General features: G+C 42.8%; 1 protein-coding gene across 1 annotated transcript; it reads left to right on the forward strand.

Annotated features, from left to right (window-relative positions):
- The first annotated feature begins 511 nt into the window (after nt 1–511).
- si:zfos-911d5.4 (uncharacterized) lies at nt 512–15670 on the forward strand. Its single transcript, XM_068736961.1, has 7 exons — nt 512–648; nt 982–1112; nt 1684–1784; nt 2533–2681; nt 3765–3993; nt 4103–4323; nt 14146–15670. Exons 2-7 carry the CDS (start codon nt 994–996, stop codon nt 14311–14313), a joined length of 987 nt encoding a protein of 328 aa, XP_068593062.1. The 5' UTR covers nt 512–648; nt 982–993; the 3' UTR covers nt 14314–15670.
- The last annotated feature ends 3531 nt before the right edge of the window (nt 15671–19201 follow it).

The following is a 19201-nucleotide window of genomic DNA, read 5'->3' on the forward strand; positions in this document are numbered from 1 at the left end:
GCTTAACTTTTGAAGACTATTCTATAATTCCATGTCAACTGAGAAAACTCCATCTGCTGATGAAGATCATGAGATGATCAAAAGCTCCAGAACACACTAAATGGACCTGATGGTGGGATTGTTCTCTCAGCTGGAGATACAAGGTTTTTTTTAAAATCAGACAGCAAGACTAAACCCCTTCACATTGAGGAGGGTACTTTTGATCCTAAAAGTACATTCACAAATACTTTCAGGCTTGGCTGAGAAGTATTTTTTCCACTGTGGCGTTTGTGTATTTACTCACAGCTTGTCATGCACACTACCGGTCCAAAACATCACATGAGAATAACAGGCATCGTTTCCTAAATGCATCACACGGAACACTGCGGGGACCAAGTGACGCGCCCTGACGTCATGTACCCGTATGCGAAATACGATGCCGCAGGTGGCACCACGTGGTATGTTGTTTACGTCTTCCAGGAACATTGGAAGTGCGGCTGGAGAGCAGGAGGGGGGGGGGGGAGATTGTGAAACAGCTTTCCTGGATAGAGTTACGTTGCTCAGCATTTGGAAACAGACCCGTAGACTTTGACGTCGCGAAAATGTCGCGCTGAATTCCCTTGTATTTCCCTCTTGAACGGCTCTGTACGCAGCGCGAGACTCCCATCAGTATGTATTGTGTTTTTTGTTTGTTTTAGAGCTCGTGCCAGACTTGTGTTTTGCTCTTTGTTCTCTCTACACAGGGTCCTCGACATCAAGTGTCGTCATCGTCGCTGTGGAGCCTGAATGTAGCAGTTAGCATGCTTTTCAAGCACAAGAGCAATTCAGATAACGTTTTTACATTTAGTTTGTTAGTTTAGCAAGTTGGTTTTGGCTAAAACATGTTCAGTGTTGTCTAAAAGCCAAAATCTGAAGCTATGAATGCAGTTCCCTCAGTGCAACATTGTTGTTTTGCTGAATATGTTGTCTTTTAATCAAAGTTAATGTTCTTTTTTTCCCCAGATAAAGACTAGAATGCCTCAGCTTGGAAGTCTGTTCACACCGTTTCACCTCAGCTCCAAAGCTTCAGGAAGTGCTCAAAGTCAAAGCCCACATCAGACACCAACACTACCTGACTTCATACAGCATGTCAGGTAAGCATTGCGTGTGAAGTGTCATCGATGCATGTTTATATATTAGTAGTGTGTAAAGTGAACCGGATTGAGCGATGATGAACCTCACTCTGCAGTTCCCCATTAGCTCATCATCTACAGCATCTTTCAGCTCATGGTTTTGGTTTTACTGTTCTGCTCTCATGAATTGAGTTGTTCTCCCTGAAATTTTTTTTTTTTTTTAAAAAGCAGCTGCTGTACACTGCCTGCCCAAAAGATAGTGACTAGCTGGTTAACACATTTAGCAGCTAAAAAGCCAGAAATGTCCTTCAGGAATTGGTGGAGACCAAAACAGAGCTAACAGGAGCATGACGAATACCGGACTTACATTAGTGTGGTGGTGTACAGGAAGACAACTCCAAGCGTCTGCTGTAGCAACTTTATAACATTTAAATATTGTGTTTGCAGCTTATTTTAATGCCCCCAAGTGGCCAACATAAAATCAATTAATGCAGCTTCAAACGTGTACTTTTGCACAAAATACCTCATATTCTTGACTTTTTTTTTTTTTTTTTTTTTTTTTTTAATTTATAAACATGTCCTTTTACTGTAGGAAACTCACCGGGATGAGGAAGGAAGACGTCTACGGCCATCTGCGTATCCGCGACCCGTTTCAGACCGCCAAAGACGACATCAACATCGTCATCCTCACAGGTCTGTATCTAGAATAAAATGGCCTTTCGTGAAGAAGAAAAAATCTGCACAGTAAATCTATATAATACAGATTTTGGTGTAGGATTCAACATTACCAGAATGTTGAGTTTCATAATATTGAGATAAATCTTGAGCTTTAGTTTTCTCCAGGTCTTTGAGGCTGAGTTACTGCAGACAGTTTCTTGTGGCAGCAGGAGGAGCGCAGGTGTTACTGATGACACTTAACGATGGCTTTGATCTACTGCTCACAGCAGCCTTTTTAACGCCTCGTTGCAGGGTCAACACAGGTGTAATCAATAACACTAATTAAGGCCCTGTTGTCTATAGGTGGACCAGGGCCCTGCATGAAGAATACCAGCGCGATCAAACTGCAGGCGCCAAATGGAATTCGGCCATCCATAGTTTTTATTGTTTCCCACTGACCTGTCAAAATGTCTTTATATTCACTTTACATATTTGTTTGACAGTGTTGCAAACGCACCAATAGTGATCACAATATTATGTATTCGAGGTATTACAATCCAATTATTTATACATGCATAAATAGTTTAGGGAATCCATTCACAGAAAATGTTTTATATCACGATACATAGCGCTATCGTGATATAAAATGAACGCTGATGGAGGATTTCAATCCCTTTTTTTCCTTGAGGTCTTGAGTACAGAGTTAGCGACAGCATCTGTGGCGTTCCACTGTCATTCTGTCTCAGTGAAAACCTCACTAATGTGTTCTTCTCTTCCCTAAAAGGCCAGGGGATCTTCTGCATAGACGTGAAGCCCTGGAGAGGCACAGTGTCCGCTCACAACCACAACTGGCACCTGCAAGTGAAGGAAGAGGACCAAAACTTTACCAATACCTGCATTGAGCAGATTGAAGATCCAGTCAAAGCTATCATGGTACAAAAAAACAAAAGAGAGAGACACATTTAGCTGAAATGTTGAAATACCGTCATGAAAACCTAAATGTCAAACTGTCTGGCACCCTTGTGTCCCAAGGTCCAATCAGTTGTCCAGAACATTGTTTTCATCTGAACTCCAGCCGGGTGAAGAGATTCTGAGTCACCATAACAATTTATATGGAAATTTTCTACTACAACGGGGCTTCCTAAACTTCCTAAGTGGTCGCTCTTCATTTGAAAGGCCGTAATTATATTCAGAAAAGTGTGTGTGTGTGTGTGTGTGTGTGTGTGTGTGTGTGTGTGTGGGGGGGGGGGGGGGTTGAAAGCAGGCAGGTGCCTAAACACAGCTGTCACCTTATGTGCCCGGGTCTGTCAGGAGTCACTCATTTCCATCTCTATAGACGCTCGGTTTGGACCGAGAGCTCGACAAGGAGAGTCTTGACGGCAAACACACACGCTGCATTGTTTGAATAGTTCTGCTTGAATCGGCACGTATTAACTTAATTATTCTACACAACAGCAGATACAGATTCACCCGTCTGGGCCAATTTAAAGTTGTATCATTTCTATAAGTGGGTCCCTTTTTTTTATTTTAATTGAAAAGTGGACATCTGCATTTGTGTCTTTTATGTCATTGAATAACTGTTCGTCACAGAGGCACCCTGTGTGAATGTTAAAAACCGTGACTCATTTCTGGATTAAAAAACTCCAAATGCTGAGATGATCAACCAATTAATAAATATTTTTTCTATTAATTGATTATCTATGTTGGTTGGTTGTGGAAAAACAAGCTAGGTGAAGACCTATAGGTGTCATAGCAGGGTAAACACAGTTGTAATTAATCCAATTAATTATTATTAGTTATCATTTAAATCAGAGACTATCTGATCAAAGAAGACGTAAACAAGACTACAAATACCAGCTGTCAGTGCTGCTGCTTCCTGATGTACAGACACATTTTGATTTGTTGCGAAAAAAGTATTGATTGTGACGGCCACCTTCAATGTTTCCTGAACTTTTTATAAATGAAATGATTAATCCGAAACTAACTACCCGCATCCCCTACATTCTTCTCCTCTAGACCAAGACCGCTAACTTATGCGGCCATTTGCAGAGGAGCGGAGCGCCTGTGCGCCAAAGCCTCTTTTTCCCCAGGGTCATCTTCCTCTCTCCAGACTGCGAGCTCGACGAGGAGCTGAGGAAGAGGAGGGAGCTGATCTCTCACGGCCAGACGGACGACTTCCTCAAATCGTTCAGGGAGGGCTACGTGGCCTGGATGTCGGACGCACTGACTCCATCCTGGCTCTCTGGTGAGCGGCTCTATAATCAATTGATGTTCTATTGAAGGAATCTGCAGGTGAGGTTTCCACATCAGCCTTTTTCTTAACGTTCCTTTTCTTTTTTGTTGTTGTCCTGCAGGTCGTCTGTCGTACAGGCAGATGGAGGCCGTGCGTGAAGTCCTGAGGAGGGTGGGGACGTGGGATCTGGTGAGTCTGCACTGTGGCGAGCAGCTGAAAGGAGACTTCCAGGGCTGCCAGTACATCGCCCTCAACCGCCAGGAGACGGAAATGCTCGAGTTCTCCAGGGTCAAGACCCTGTCGGCTGATTCGCTGTGGGCCCTGCTGGGACACGCTCCTCAGGTCAGTCCACTTGTGATGAGCCCCCCCCCCCCCCCCCCCCCCCCCTCCCCTCCTTCCAGGACCAGAGGTACGGTCTGTAGATGGACAGTATGGATGCTAATGTAAAGCAAGAAAAAGGCCCACATGAATCTGAAGGCCAGCAGGTGGCAGTAGTACTTTATGACCGTCTCACTCAGTTTTCAGGCATCTTGTTCTGGGAACTGGAAAATTTTACAGTTATTTGAAAACAATTAAGGACATAAATAAAAATATATATATTATAAAAAACTAGTTATTTCTGCATACACACTCAATTTGGTGATTACAATACAATTTTGGTCATTCAATTAACAAAAAAAAAATCAGGTTGTACAGTTTTTTATTTATTTCATAATTATCATAATTACATGTTTATTTATTTAGAAGTGAAGCAATTAGACTAAGAGTGGTCTTTAAGAAAAAAAAATACAATCTGCTGTTTAAAAAACATGTTTCACACTCGTCCCAATTAACACTCCTAGAGTTAATTACTGCCTTGACTCTTCAGTTTTTTTACTGCGGCGTGTCACTCTGCCTGCCTGCAAAGGTACTCATTAGCTCACTCGATTGAATCAAGGCAATTGCGCGGCCATTGACTGTGAATAAGCATCATTTGAGCTTATTCACGTTCTCTGATCGGTTGATAATTATTGTTTATGTTATTGGAAGGTAATGATTTGGCTAATTGGTTACATGTTGTCTCTCCAGGTGGCATGAAAGGTAATCTTAACCGTCAATGTGGTAATAAATGTAAGTGTTGCAGCGGTTTTTGGTGACATTTTTTTGCCTGAAATCACTCGCAACCATTGCATTTTTTTCCAGTTGTGCGACGGTGCTTCAGTACCGCTTGTTAGAGAAATTAGTTGAATGAAGTAATTGTTACACAGTCAAAGGTCAGAGCTCTTAAGGTCCAGTGGGGACGACCCCCCCCGGTCAGCATCCATTACGGATTTCTCACCCACCCTCAGCACCAAAACACTCAGTCCGGGTTTTCCTTTCAGACTCCTCTCAGGCTTTCGTTCACACCCCCCACCCCAAAAAAAAAAAAAAATCCAGACTGTATGTACTCTCGCCTCCAGCTGCTGTGTATTTGATACATGACCCAACAATCATTAGACAGTCTCCAGCGGGCCCTTCTCTAGCCCAAGGGGACACACACACACACACACACACACACACACGCACACACACAGTGACAACAAAATATATTATTTTCAAAGAAATATTTGTAAATGGAGGCAGTGTGAGGCGAACCCCCCCGCCCCATACATCACATAGAAATGTGACTTGGAGAATATATGGTGAATATTCTGTTACCCCACTCAGCATGTTCAAATACAAACAGGGGTATAAATCCCATTATCAGACTCAAACCATTTAGCTGCAAACCTCAAGGAGGAATAGATTCTGCTCCTGGATTCGTACGAAAACTTAACATTTGCTCTTTTGGACTCCATGAAAGTATCTTCGCTCGTGTGCAGCAGCTGCGAGGGGAAGCTTGGGGGGGGGGGGGGGGGGGGCAAAGAAACTTGATAGCTCCCCCAGGCGTATTTTCAGAGCCCAGAAATAATGCATGCTTTTTGATTTGTTACTTGTAAACACGCAGGGTAGAAGATCTGGCGATACGAGCCGCGGGTTTCACCCGGGCATCTGTTCGGCTGTGAGAGGTGGCCACCAGATGCATCCGCGAAAGCCACCGTGTGGAGGCACTAGGTGTGTTTTTCTGCGGGCTCAGTCGATTACTCTGCGGAGAACGGGATGTCTACATGTCCCCAAAGTGGAGAATGATTGAGTAGAGTGGCTGTAATTTATTAATTATGGTCTATATTCTTAGACCACGGGTCTGGCTTCATTCAATTTGTATGGATTGAGGGGTAATTACATTGGGTGTGTGCGTCTGTGTGCGTGTGTGTGTGTGTGTGTGTGTGTGTGTGTGTGTGTGTGTGTGTGTGTGAGTGTGTGTGTGTGTGTGTGTGTGTGTGTGTGTCAGGGAGAGAGAGAGAGAGAAAGAGCTAAGGATCCATTCATGCCATAATTTAAAGTGCAGGTTACTTATATTGTTCATCTTCATGTCGTCTCCTCTTCTGAAATTTGACTTCATGACTTCTTTGTACCAGTTTATATAATCCAGATTATTGAGGAGGAGTAGAAATTGAGCCCTCGTGTTTGAGAAAAAAAAGTCTCCTCACTCTCGGTCAGCATATAGAGTGTCTAGTAATTGCATAGCTGAGAAACAACAATTGAGTTCCTACGAGCGTAACTTGACTACAACCATGTCAGCTGATTAATAGAGGAGAAGCCACCAGGCGAAAGGCCGCCAATGCACTGCCAACATCTCGGCCAACGAACAATCAGACTTCGGTTACCCTAGAGACAAGCTCGTCTTTCGGACCGTCTACAGATTCCGCACAGATGTAGCTTGTTAATTTAACTCTCCGCGCCGACATTCCTCTCCGTTTGGCCGTCTCCCGGGCAGCACGCGTCACGGAAGCCTGTTAATGGACGGTGTGCCGTGCTCCCCGGTGCTTAGCGCAGAGAAGGCGGAGAGGGGAGACATCAAACTGCTTTGTGGCGATAATGAATGGAGGCACACAAAAGGCCAGGAGCTGGCCATTTACAAAGCCTGCACAAATTCTGCTGTCTAAATAGATAATAATGGCAGCCGCTGCAGCTTTTTGGTCTCTTTTTATGCGGAGAAAAATACGTATTTATCCATTAAAAGGAAAATATATGCAGCAGCCATTTCTATTGATTATAAAGCATTTGTGATCATCATTCACATGTATGGCAGAATCCTTTTTATATGCTGTATAGGATGCTATTTGCTAAACAAATTAGAATGTGAACATGGCAGCGCCTGTCATTTCTCTAAAAGCCGGTGTACCTGTGAGTGGATGCTGTTGGACCGCACAAACAACACATTAGACGTATGTATTTTCAGTTACCAGAAGAAAAAAAGATCCGTAAAAGTTGTTTCACGGTGCGAGTGCACTTTATCAGATCGTCAGCCCCGTAGAGGTCAGTGATTTCTGCGCTAAAGAAAAGAATTCCGAAGAATTTTCGAGAAAGAAAAGATCTCTCGGTTGCGTTTTTCAACAAAACAAAAAAAAAGAAAAGAAAATTGTGGGGAAATTACCGGGGACGTTCAGATTTCTGTAATTGTAGCGTCGCTCTCGAAAGGAAACTGGAATTGCAAATAATTTGCACCAGAGTGTGTGTGTGTGTCTGTGTGTGTGTGTGTGTGTGTGTGTGTGTGTGTGTGTGTGTGTGTGTGTGTGTGTGTAGGAAGCTACAGAGGAAAGCTAACCATGCAATTACGCATGAGAAGGGTGCTGCAGATTCACAAGTGTCTGTAATGAACTAGCGAAGACACCGGCACTTACACAGCGGAAGGCAATGATAAAACGCCGCCTTGTAATAGCGTGTGATTAAACTTGGTAAAAAAAAATCTATTTTTTTTCTCTCGAGCACTGTGCCACTGTGAAGAGTCCCGTGGAGAGATTCCGCATCTGTCAACTTGAAGATGACTCAATGTGTTTCCTCCAAAAATTCATCACCCGGCATGCAATGCCAGTCATGTTTGAGGGCTCTTCAAGCGCTCTTTTGTTAATTTAGTTAAACATCATCCAGCAGAGTTCATGTTTTACACATTCCTACTTAACACAGGTGGAGATTGAGGTTTCAGTAAATTTGAATACATGTTTAACATAAAGCTCCAAAGCCATAAATATTCATTAGAAAATAATGTCTTTGACTGTGGAATGAGCTGTGGTTGTGCAAGACGTACCTGTGTGTTATTATCTGTGATAGCCATAAATATTGTATGTTATACCGAGATTTTTTTTATGGTCTTATACAGTACAATGCTATCAAATAATAAAGGGTACTATTTTACTTCATTGTACTGTATATCGAGTTAAAAAGACATACAATATCTCACCCTTTTTCAATAGATATCATCTTGTCTAACATGAGTATCTTTGTCATAAATTCATATCTTTTGAGTTTTTCACTACTAGGTGGATAAAACAAGCAGTTTGACGACATCACTGTGAAACTGCGATCAGCATTTTTCACTATTTTCTGACGTTTTTAATGACAAAATGATTAATTAATAAGAACATAACGTGCAGATTAACTGGTAATGAAACAATCGTTAGTTGGACCCGCGATGATATGATCATAGCCTACTAATATGGCTCCACTGGAGCTCAGTAAAGGATAATATTTAATCATTGCCCAGACCTTTTGCTATGATATATTTAATAAGACCAAAGAGGCTTCATACGAGATTTTTTTTTCTTCCTATTAATGATTCTCTGACATCATCCAATTTAGCATCAAAAGCTAGATTTAGTATCTAATGGAGACTTTTCTTTGGTCACTGGCCAAGTTGTTAATTTTAACTCGGGAAGCTCGGCTATTTGTTTTGGGGATTCAGGATATTACAGCGGTCCCCACAGTGTAGCTCGTAAGATATGATCAATAGGGATTCATGAATAATGAAGAGGCCGAGTGGAGCAGAGACACTTAATTACAGTTTCAAAAGCCATTCTCGTTAATTGAGGAGAATAAAGGTGGTGAAGTGGACTGAACGGCAACATTTTTATCTCTGACTTTATTCTTTTTATTTCGTATTATTAAACAGACAGACCCTCCGTGACGCCAGCTGGTAATTGGCAACTTCTCACTGTTTTCTCTCCTATTGATGCATTTCTGAGTTCGCCATTTAATATCATGGTTTATTTTTGCAGCGCGCAGTCCATTTCCTCTGACCACCTGTGAGCAGACTATCGTTCTTTTAATGTGAAGGCTAATACGCTGCATATCCAGACAGTGTGCGGCCGCTGTGTGTGTGTGTGTGTGTGTGTGTGCGCAGCAGATACAGTATGTAATTGACAGCCTTGCCATCTGTTACAGTTAATGTGAAATTATGGATAAACTAGTTAACAGACACTTTGGCCCATTGTCTGTTGTTTTGATAATCACCCTTAATAACGGACGGCATCAATATGGTCTTTAAACCCGATTTGGGAGTTAATGGAGTCAGATGGGGGCAGTCAGTGTATGCTCTGGGGGTAATGCTGTTAGAGATGTTCGTAAAGAGCAAATTAAATCAGTCATAGATTGTGCCCTCTCAAGTCAGCCAGACAACCAGACCCATTGAGGAGAAAAAGGAGGGGGATTCATATTTTAACCTCCCGCAGAAAATGCACTTATGCGGATGGGAATAAAGTCAGAGCCCGGGTGAATGGATGTAAATGGTTATTGCCGACAATCCTAATGGCTTCCTGTTAGCTGAGGCGGGTTGGTTGGAAAGCAGAGACGTACGTAGCTATTCGGAACTTAACCAGCCACGGTTGTTTTTAAGACAAATGTAGTTATTGACGTCGTCGATAATGTCGACAAACCAAAGTTTAGGCATCTTAATGGATGGTCCACATCTGGAGCTCAATTTTTGGGATGTTTTGAGTATTTCACGCAGGAAGTATCGTGAAGTGATTCGTCGAGCGAGACGATATTTCTGGGGGTTAATTTACTCTGCTTTAGTGCTGAAATGCTTCATCGATATATATATATAAATAAATTGGTGAACAGAAAATGATTCGACGGCAATATTGATTCCGATTAACCAGTCAAGTCTTTTATCAAAGAAAAACTGCTAAACATTCACTGGTTGCAGATTCATAAATGTGAGGATTTCCTGCTTTTCTCTTCTTCTTTTTTAAATGAATTCATAAGAAAACAGCCTTTTCCCATTTTAGCAATGATTTGTTCTTTGCACTGATGCATAAGTTATAGATTATGAAACAGTCATAGATCATGTTGAATTTAAAAAAACAACAGTTGTGTTGAATTGCATCGTCCAAACTAGAAGAGTCCATCTTCACCTAATTGCAGATAATCCAGCATTTAACACCTCGCTCAGCAGGTTGTTCATTTTATTCCCCCAGTGAGCCAAACCACACAGCGTTTACCTAATTGCCTCATTAACTACATTCCAAAACCTCCACCACTTCTTTGGTTGCTCCCGTCCCGAGTCGACGAAGACGTTTCCTGCTCCAGAGGTGTGTTCCTCGGTGTTCCTCCCCGTCTGTGTCTGGTGAGACACGGCGTGGAACAAAGAGCCCCGTCGTCTGAAGCCGGTGTGGCGTTACGCTCACTCAGAGTTCACCTGAAACACTGCACCCAATGGCTCCAGGTAACAGCGCCCTGCCGACTGATACCCCGCTGGGATTCTTTGACTTTATCAGGAGAGGAATCTGAACTTTGTGAACGGCAATACGCACAGGCGGTGACACGTCCCTACCCGATTACACAGTCCCTCACATTATTCACGTTCCTCAGACCTGTCAGACCTAAAATCACATTTATACCTTAAACAATTAGATCAGTGGGAAGTCGCGATGCAAGTTTATCGGTCTTAATCTGTGCCGCGAACGTCCCTAACAGGTAGAAGATAAGCGAGCCGGTGAGAACCCTATCAGCCGCTCGCTAGGAGACGTCGGAGTGAGCCGCCGTCTTGGAGTTTGAGAGGGTAAAAGGTCAACGGTGCGCAGGATTTATGACTGTTAGCAGACGGTAAATAAGAAGACGGGAGTTTGTCTCGTTGAAATGCGAGGAGTGATGTCATTCACACCACTCCCCCCCCCCGACACCGAAAGTGAGAGGCGGATCAGGGGTAGACTCCGTTAGGTGAGCTCTTAGCCCTTTGTGTGACACCCAACCTTAGCCCCAAGGGTCCTGTCCTCGCCATTAAGTGTTACACACACACACACACACACACACACACACACACACAGAGACACACACTCTCACACACACACACACACACACACACACACACAGAGACACACAGGCCTGTCTGTGCTTGAAATGGTAATGATTCTCGTACACTTGTGGACATTTCACAGTCAAAAAGGAAGACATGATTTTTTTTTTTTTTTTAGCAACTATTGATCTATTGTCTGGTTGATGGACGTGCCGCTATGACATGCTAGTGTAGGATGCAGGTTGCACTTTTGAATAATGTCTTTTTATTTTGTATTTTTTTTATGTGAGCAGCTCCTTTTACACTGTAAGTTAGATACAGTATCGTCTTTACCCTCAGACACTTGCCTCAAGTGGCTGTGAGGTTAACACGCGGTGACGGTCGCTGTACCCGACACACCATCTCTGCTGAACAGCACCTGGCAGGCAGGTTGTCTAGACCACACAGAGCTCTCCTCCTTTGAGCTTTTTGCCAGAAGACGGCTGCGTGCTTTCCTTCCTGTACGAGGCGCGACGCGCTCAATGCGGAAGGTCATCAAACCGGTTTCCGACATCAAACGATACGGTATTTCCTTGTCGCGTTTCCGATCTTAAAACATCAACACAAATTTTCTTCTTGATTGCATATGATAATAACCGGTTTCCAGGTTGTTGTAGGCAGTTTGTCCAGGAGTTATTTACACATTTCAAACTGTAACTACTGAGTGCATCGTGCAATTGTAACCAAATAAGATGTCATACGCTCCTATCAACTCGAAATAATGCCGCAATTTGATTCCATTCTGCCCTCTGGCCGTCGCTACAGAAAAAGGATCAATTTAAATGGGTATAAAATTCAATTCATCCACAAATCATCCTTGTACAAAAAACATAATATTCTCAGACGGGGCCTATTCCAAAGCAGATCGGGATCAAGATGCAGATTTCAGAACATTTTCTTTAATGAAAATAACATTTAAAGGATTGTTCAGCCTTTATGGAGGTAAAATGCTTAATGGAAGCTTTCCCACATAGGCAGTATGTTCAGTGCTGTTCTGGTTTTCTTCTTTTGTTCGGGGTTTGAATGTGACGCAAAAAAAAAAAAAAAACCCTCTGTATTTTGTCTGTGCCACAAAGATGAAAGTACTCAACTTTAGTTCCATTAAATGAGTTAATTGCAGATTAGCAACTATTAGGTTTGGCTGTGATTTGTTAGAATAATTCCTCTGTGATGTCTTTGTGTCGGTTTTATGCGCCTCTCCGCCACCAGCTGTCATGACGCTATTTGTTCATGCGTCCCTAAATTAAAAGACACTCATTCTGAAGTGTCTGACGCTATTGTAATACAAGCCATGTGGCATTCGGCCACGGCTCCATGGCTGCAATATAAGACACAATTGTTCCGGGGTTGGGTTTTTTTCCTGGCTTTCTCCCTGTTTTAATGCGCAGTAATAAGTAAGTAAATGGTGGAAAGATGTGTGTCTGAAATGGCAGTGGCCTTTGTTGCAGATAATTAGGTTAGCAGCAAGAGTGTGCAGGTGTTGAGGGTTGTGCTGTGCGCTCGTGTTGTGTTATCGACTCGCTCGTATTCGTAGGGCCGTCAGGGGTGTCGCACTTCCCATCAGCCCCAAAGCTCACCAACCTCTTCACTATTAAAATGATCACTTTCAATAGCGGACAAAGGAAAGAGGGAACATATCTAGTGCAGGGTATTCTCCCCACCTCTAATGCTTATCTGCCTTTTGATGTCGGCGTAATAAAAGGCCTATTGGGCTTCCACAATGACCTGCAAAATGGACAAGGGCCGATATACTGGGCTCTGACTGTCGCTACCATTAACTAAAAGGCCCAGACATTATGGAGAGCCGGGGATGAAAGAACATGGGAAAAAAAAAAAAATAATAATTGAAAAATTGCCTAATGCTAAAGTGAAAGAAAATGGAACTGTGAAAAGGCACTGTAATATTCTGTTATCCCCTGTAAATGCAGCCAAACAAGAGATGCAGCGAGGCATTCTTTTTGAAATGGACGTGGTTCAATTACCCGCATGTCTAAATCTAGTTACGGCTTCTATTGTCGGGCTCAAGCATAACGGCCGCTATTGATGTCATGTTAAAGCGTATTATGGCCTACAACCTACATAAAAATCAAGAGAGGTGTGACTCCATTCAAGATGTGGAGGGGAATTTAAAAAAAAAAAAAAAAAAAAAAAAAAAAGCTCACAGTGAGAACAAGGTTAATTTAATATTTATTATCTGTTTCAGAAAGCCGTTTCGGATCACCGTTGCAAAAGAGCCGCGCGGAAATTTAGCACGGTTGTGGAAAATATTACATTTTTTTTCTTTTTTTTTTTATTTCAGTGGAGGACTAATTGGTTCCTAAGGAGGATCTTTGTGCAAGTATTATCTCACAATACACAGAGAAGTGATGTGTTTTACTCTGTAATACATTTGGTAAATGTATACAATTGGAGTGGAGCCCCAAATAAATAAGTATGATATATCAGAAACAAATCATTGATTAAGTTAGTCAAAGAAGTAATCGGTAATCAGCAGTTGTTTTGCTTATTTGAATCATTTTAAAAGAAAAAGATAAGCCCACAATAGGCAGAACCAGACTGAATGTGGTTAAAACACTGTTATTTCTACTTCATTTCAATAAAAGGTTACCTGCTACAAACCGCAATTTAGTCATTCAAAAAAAAAAAAAAGTTTACCAAAGGTCAAAATGGACCACAAGTTTTTATTCTAGCCATAATTAAACCCTGTCCCTGTTCCAACAAGCCACAATCAATACGTTTGTCTTGAGTCTACAAGCCCACGGACAAAAGCAACAGCTTGTCCACGTAGAGTTCAAATGTGAAAGTCATGAGCGTCTGCTTGGGTCCAGGCCGAGGTCAGGAGGTCTCCGTCAGGGTCTTGACCCCCCCAGCGTAAGCCCTGAAAATCCAACAACAGCACCCTGTTGTTTTTCCAGCCGCTTCTGTATAACACTTCACCGTATCATCTTAATTATCTGTGCTACCTGTTGACTTCTCTCTGTCCTACTCTGCAGGTAACGGTTAAGATGTACAAGCGTGGATCTCACGGCTGGCTGGGAAAGTCCCTGAACGCCTCCACCACCATCCCCTCCAACACTGCTGTGATCTTCAGGATCAGCGGGGAGGAAGCAGACGCCAAAATCCCAGCAAACACCATTCACAGCATCTTACTCAGCAACTGACCGTGTGTGTGTGTGTGTGTGTGTGTGTGTGTGTGTGTGTGTGTGTGTGTGTGTGTGTGTGTGTGTGTGTCAGTCGATACAGAGGAAAGCCATAACAACGTGGCTCTGCTGGGAGACAAAGCATTCTTAATTACAAGTATGCAGTATGCAAAAACAAAAAAGAAAAACTCCTAATTTAGCTCACATTTTTAATGAGTGCCTTTTACTATATGCAGTGTTTGTAATTTGTCATATTGTACTAAAAACACAAGTTCTGAAAAAGAGAAGAAAAATGCCAATTTGACAATTTCTCTGATTCTGCGATCCTCAGTGGCAATATTATGTTAATGAAAATGGTTTCAGACAATTAGACTGATTAACTTTCCCTTGTTTTGAATGTCTAGGGCTGGCCCACACTTTACACTAGCCATTAATTAACCATTATACGCTCGCTGATTGTGTCGCGTCAGCTTCCGGATTGAAGTGTTTAATGTGTTAATTGTGGCGGTTAAAAGCCGGTGGCCTCTCGTCGTACGATTGCTGCCCTCCGTGGGTTTAACGGGCCGGTGATTTACGGTCCGTTTTAGAAAAGTGTAACTGCGAGGTGCTTTATTAATATGCTCCACCGCACAGAGGAGATGATAACGTATACTCAAGAGCGCACAGGCGCGAGCGCCGTTCATAGCTGTCGGAGTCACTTTCCGTCAGTTTCCGGGGCTCGCGCGGCTGCGCTAACAGCTAGCAATCGTATTTGCTTTGCCTGGCAGCGGCCAAAATGAAGTTATTTACATCGAGATATCGGTGCCTTTCGCTAATGCAATAGAAGGAGCTCTCTGTGCCGATGGTATCTCTTTGCATGGCATCTCTCTACCTGAAACATCATTACACTGTACTCCAAACGTCTGGTTACTGTTCCACCTGCAGGGACAGATTGCGCAAACAGTGCGGTTCTGTTTTCATTTTAAGTGCATTTTTTTTTTTTTTTTTTGAGACTCTGTTTGTTTTCAGATATTGGTCAACATTGCTTGAACGTAAAAGTGTTCCGATGAATTTATCGCCTTTGCATATTCGAATTTAAGTTCTAATGACGGTCCTCGGGAACTGTTTTCTCCACTTCACTCAACAAATAATATCAGGCGATGTGGGATGAGAAGGGTTGAGACATTACTATATATGAGTGGTGGCTGCATGCGGGTTAATATGAATGTTTTGAGATTCGTTTTTTATCTTCTAGCACTTCAGTATCAAGCCTACTTGATTGTTAACAACACTCTTGAGTTGAGTGATTAAAGCATGGTTGTCATGCTTTTAAATAGCTGTTATGTTTCCATGTATTTGTACTATCTGGTGTCATAATAAAACATATTTTATGATTTAACGCTCCTCATTCCTTCAAAGCCATGGAGGTTTCTTCAAAAGCCTCATTTTGGGGAGATGGAGGGCATCCGTCAGCGGTCTCACTGTGTTCTTTGAAAGCATGCGGCAACGTCTCCCGGTGCGGTAAAAGTCTGGATATTAGGAATGGATGACTGGCCACGGGGACAAAGCGAACTCTGTTGGGCGGCGTGGTGGCGAGAGGGAGGGAAGCAGAGCGGAATGGACACGGAGATCAGACCAGAACATAGTGCGACAAGGTAACAAGGTAAAGTGATCCCAGGCTGCAATTCCTCTGGAAACTGAATCATGAGGGTTCTGTTAAAATGGAAATCCTCCCCGGATATCGAGTTTAGGTGAATCTATCGCACAATAGAATCAGTTTTAAATATGTTTTCCCTCGCAGTAAACACGTGCGTCATGTCTTCTACAGCTGTTCTCACCATCTGTAAGCTGCATGTTTTGACGTATAGAGAAAGACTTGGGAGAGCTGGTAGCATCCAGGAAGTGATGAAGTAGAAGTCTTGACCCTACAATAAGACCAGGTGTCCAACTTTGACCTCTCGCCGTTTGGCACGGTCCAAGGGGGGGGGGGGGTTCTCAGGTCAGGTGACTGGTTTGACCTTTCCTTTGTACAAGGACGTGCAACTGTAGAGCAGCCTGGACATAAAGGACAGATCCCTCTCAAATGACATATGCGGAGGAACGAGCCACCGTCTCCACCATTGGCCGTTCAGTTGGAAATCCTGCACCACAGTGCTGCATTCATACGGGTCAGTACTCGAGGACATAACAGGGTTTTTTTGTTTGTCCCCCCCCTCTCAAAAATGGTTTGAAACACTTCCTTTCACCTGCAGATGCGGTCTGCTTAAAAAACAGTTTGATCGCATTATGTTACCCCCCCCCATCTTGTGCAATTCTGCTTCTTCAACTCGACTAGCTCAGAGGTTCCGATCAGACGGAGGTCAACACACTCTTTTTAACTGTAATATTTTCCCGAGATGCAAGGCCGTTGCAGCCGTAAAGGGCCCTCGAGATGAGATCGTGTTGTACTGAGAGTGTAACCCCGCAGGAGAAGCTGTGTTTACTGTAAGTGGGGGAACGGTTAGGAGTGACTCCTGGCTCTGATTGTTGCCCTTGCATAAAAACAATGCGAACAGTAAAACGCACTGGAACTGGAAGCGCATTAATATTCAGCAGTCAACGATCGCTTCTCTCATCTTCCCGTTATCACAGCAGCTGCCACGGCTTCAAGTTTTACAAAAGTATGTCTCCTTAGTAGGACTTTGACACCATTAGTGTAGCTTATTGAAGGGTCAGTTCATCCAAAGTCCGGACGCAGCTCCGAAGACAAACGGTCGACTAATAAACTAGTGTTTCTCCGGAGAAGCCAGGACAAGCCCTGCTGTTTGGCTCCTTTTCTGCAGCGTAGCATTAAAGCATGGTGGAAATAGATGACTACTTCTAATTAGCGCTTCAACAAATTACAGCTGGGGCTGATGGGAATATCATTACTGCATGTAACTGATAATAAAACAAATTTACAATTCATCCTGAGTCCTGAAGGACACCTGAATGTCCCCATGACTGCATGGCAATGCATCCAATAGTTGTCGAGACATCGCACACAAAAATACGGTGAGCTAAAGGAAAAAGTCAGGGGACAACCGAAAGCATTGATAGGCTGTCATCTGTGCACCGGAAATGTCTGTATACCAAATGGCTTGGCTACAGGCTGGACCAAAATGGCGGACAGCTAGCTAGCGAGGCTAACAACTCAAAAGCTACGATCTCTCCAGAAACAATGTCACAGGTTACCGGTTAATTCAAGACCTTTAGACTCAAACTGTTGACACACCAACAGCTCCAACCTCTGTGGTCAGGACACCGCTGCTTAAAATGACATATTCTTGGGGGTAAAATGCTTCCATTTTAGCCCTTCAGTCTTTAAAATGAACCAGACTGAGGAGGGGAAATGACTATTTTGATGCTCACAACTCACGCAACCGGTGATAAGGGGTTTACATGGCTTTACATTAACGGGTCAAACGCAAAACAAGGTTGGGGAACCACTATAGTGTACAACATTGTTACAGCTGTATAAACCGCTGTGAACATGTTACATAAATACAGGATCCCGTGACAAAAGTACTGAATTGCACCTGAAAAAAAGCAAATGAGCAGGTAGACCTTTCCTAGCGCCTTGTATTCATACAAAGCTGATGAATCAGAGGGTTAAAAGTGCTGCGATGTAACATTTTTAATGCACTTTATGACCGGATAAAGTGTAATTGTGGTGAAAAACATAACTACCAGCTACAGTTTGCAGGCTTTTATACAACTACTACAATGTGGTGATGAAAGGAGACAATGCCCACAAACCTCTATTCTGCGACCGCTACTTACTGAACAGCAACAAAGCTGTCAGAGTGAGGATGGAAGCAGCAGGATCCAGAAGAGATTAAATGCTGAACTCTTGCAGATGCACAAAATTAAGTAGAGGTACTAAAAAGTATCATCAAGACTCTATTAAATGCAGCGTTATTAATACACTCCAGTGTCCAAAAAAGAAAAAGAAAGAATCTTTCAATTGTGCATTCACAAAAGAACAAATAAATGGGCACATGGGTAGCAACAGGCAGGGGCTGCAGAAATTAGCCGGTCTTTAAACAACCCTCAAAAAGCAGCCACACTTGTATAAAAAAAAAAAAAAAAAACCTACAGGACAACAAAAGACACACGGGAGTGAATGGAATGATGCTTCCTTGCCAATTACTATGGGGAAGCGTGGTGGCGGTGGAGCTTTTTGTGCTTCACACAGGCGGTCTTTTCTCCCCCTTGTCCCCCCGGCTATTGAGAGGGATACATTAGCCAGGCGGGGATGGATGGAGTGGAGAGGAGCAGAGCGGCGCTTTCGCAGTCATACAGCTCACTTCACGCCTGGTGTTACAGACCTCTCTTATGACTTCACTCACAGCGCTCGCACAGAATGTGATTTATTTTATTATTTGTATATACGATGCAATTTTCTACCTGCTTTCTAAGACTTTTAAACCAAAAAAAAATGCAGACGTGGAAAATATCTGCTCACCTTTATCTTGTTTGGATGAATTGCAGAGGTGATGTGTGTGCTTTTAATTTGTCATTGTGCTGACATGAAATCTGTTTTGATGACTTGATTATTCTGCAGTAAGACATGTTAGAATGTGTTTCAAAGGAGCCTCTTTTCATCCCCCAAACAATCTGTTTTTTCCCCTTTTTTCCCCCTTAGTTTCAAACTTTAGAAGCACTCTCCCGGTAAGCATGGCTGTGGTGACTTTCAGGTGGAAGTTTAGGTTAAAGGCCGTTGAAAAATTTGATTATAAAGTGAATGTTTTTCAGTGACAATGTCATCCTGTAGTTAAGACTCGCTTCACAAAAAAAACATGATCATTTAAATGCTCTTTAACCTTCATTTAGACATCTGCAACACTGATGTTATATTTAATTGTAAAATATTTATTTTCTTTTTTTTTTTTCCCACGCACATGCCTCT

The sequence above is a fragment of the Cebidichthys violaceus genome, unplaced genomic scaffold (genome assembly GCF_023349555.1).
Source record: "Cebidichthys violaceus isolate CVI_PGR_0920_01 unplaced genomic scaffold, fCebVio1.0.p SCAF_74, whole genome shotgun sequence".
Classification (NCBI taxonomy): Eukaryota; Metazoa; Chordata; class Actinopteri; order Perciformes; family Stichaeidae; genus Cebidichthys; species Cebidichthys violaceus.

What these genes read in the sequence shown, in the direction of transcription:
- si:zfos-911d5.4 (XM_068736961.1), top strand. Translation starts at nt 994, where the DNA reads ATGCCTCAGCTTGGAAGTCTGTTCACACCGTTTCACCTCAGCTCCAAA. An exon ending in CAACATCGTCATCCTCACAG is followed by an intron (nt 1,785 to 2,532) that starts GTCTGTATCTAG and finishes CTTCCCTAAAAG; the next exon opens with GCCAGGGGATCTTCTGCATA. An exon ending in GACTCCATCCTGGCTCTCTG is followed by an intron (nt 3,994 to 4,102) that starts GTGAGCGGCTCT and finishes GTTGTCCTGCAG; the next exon opens with GTCGTCTGTCGTACAGGCAG.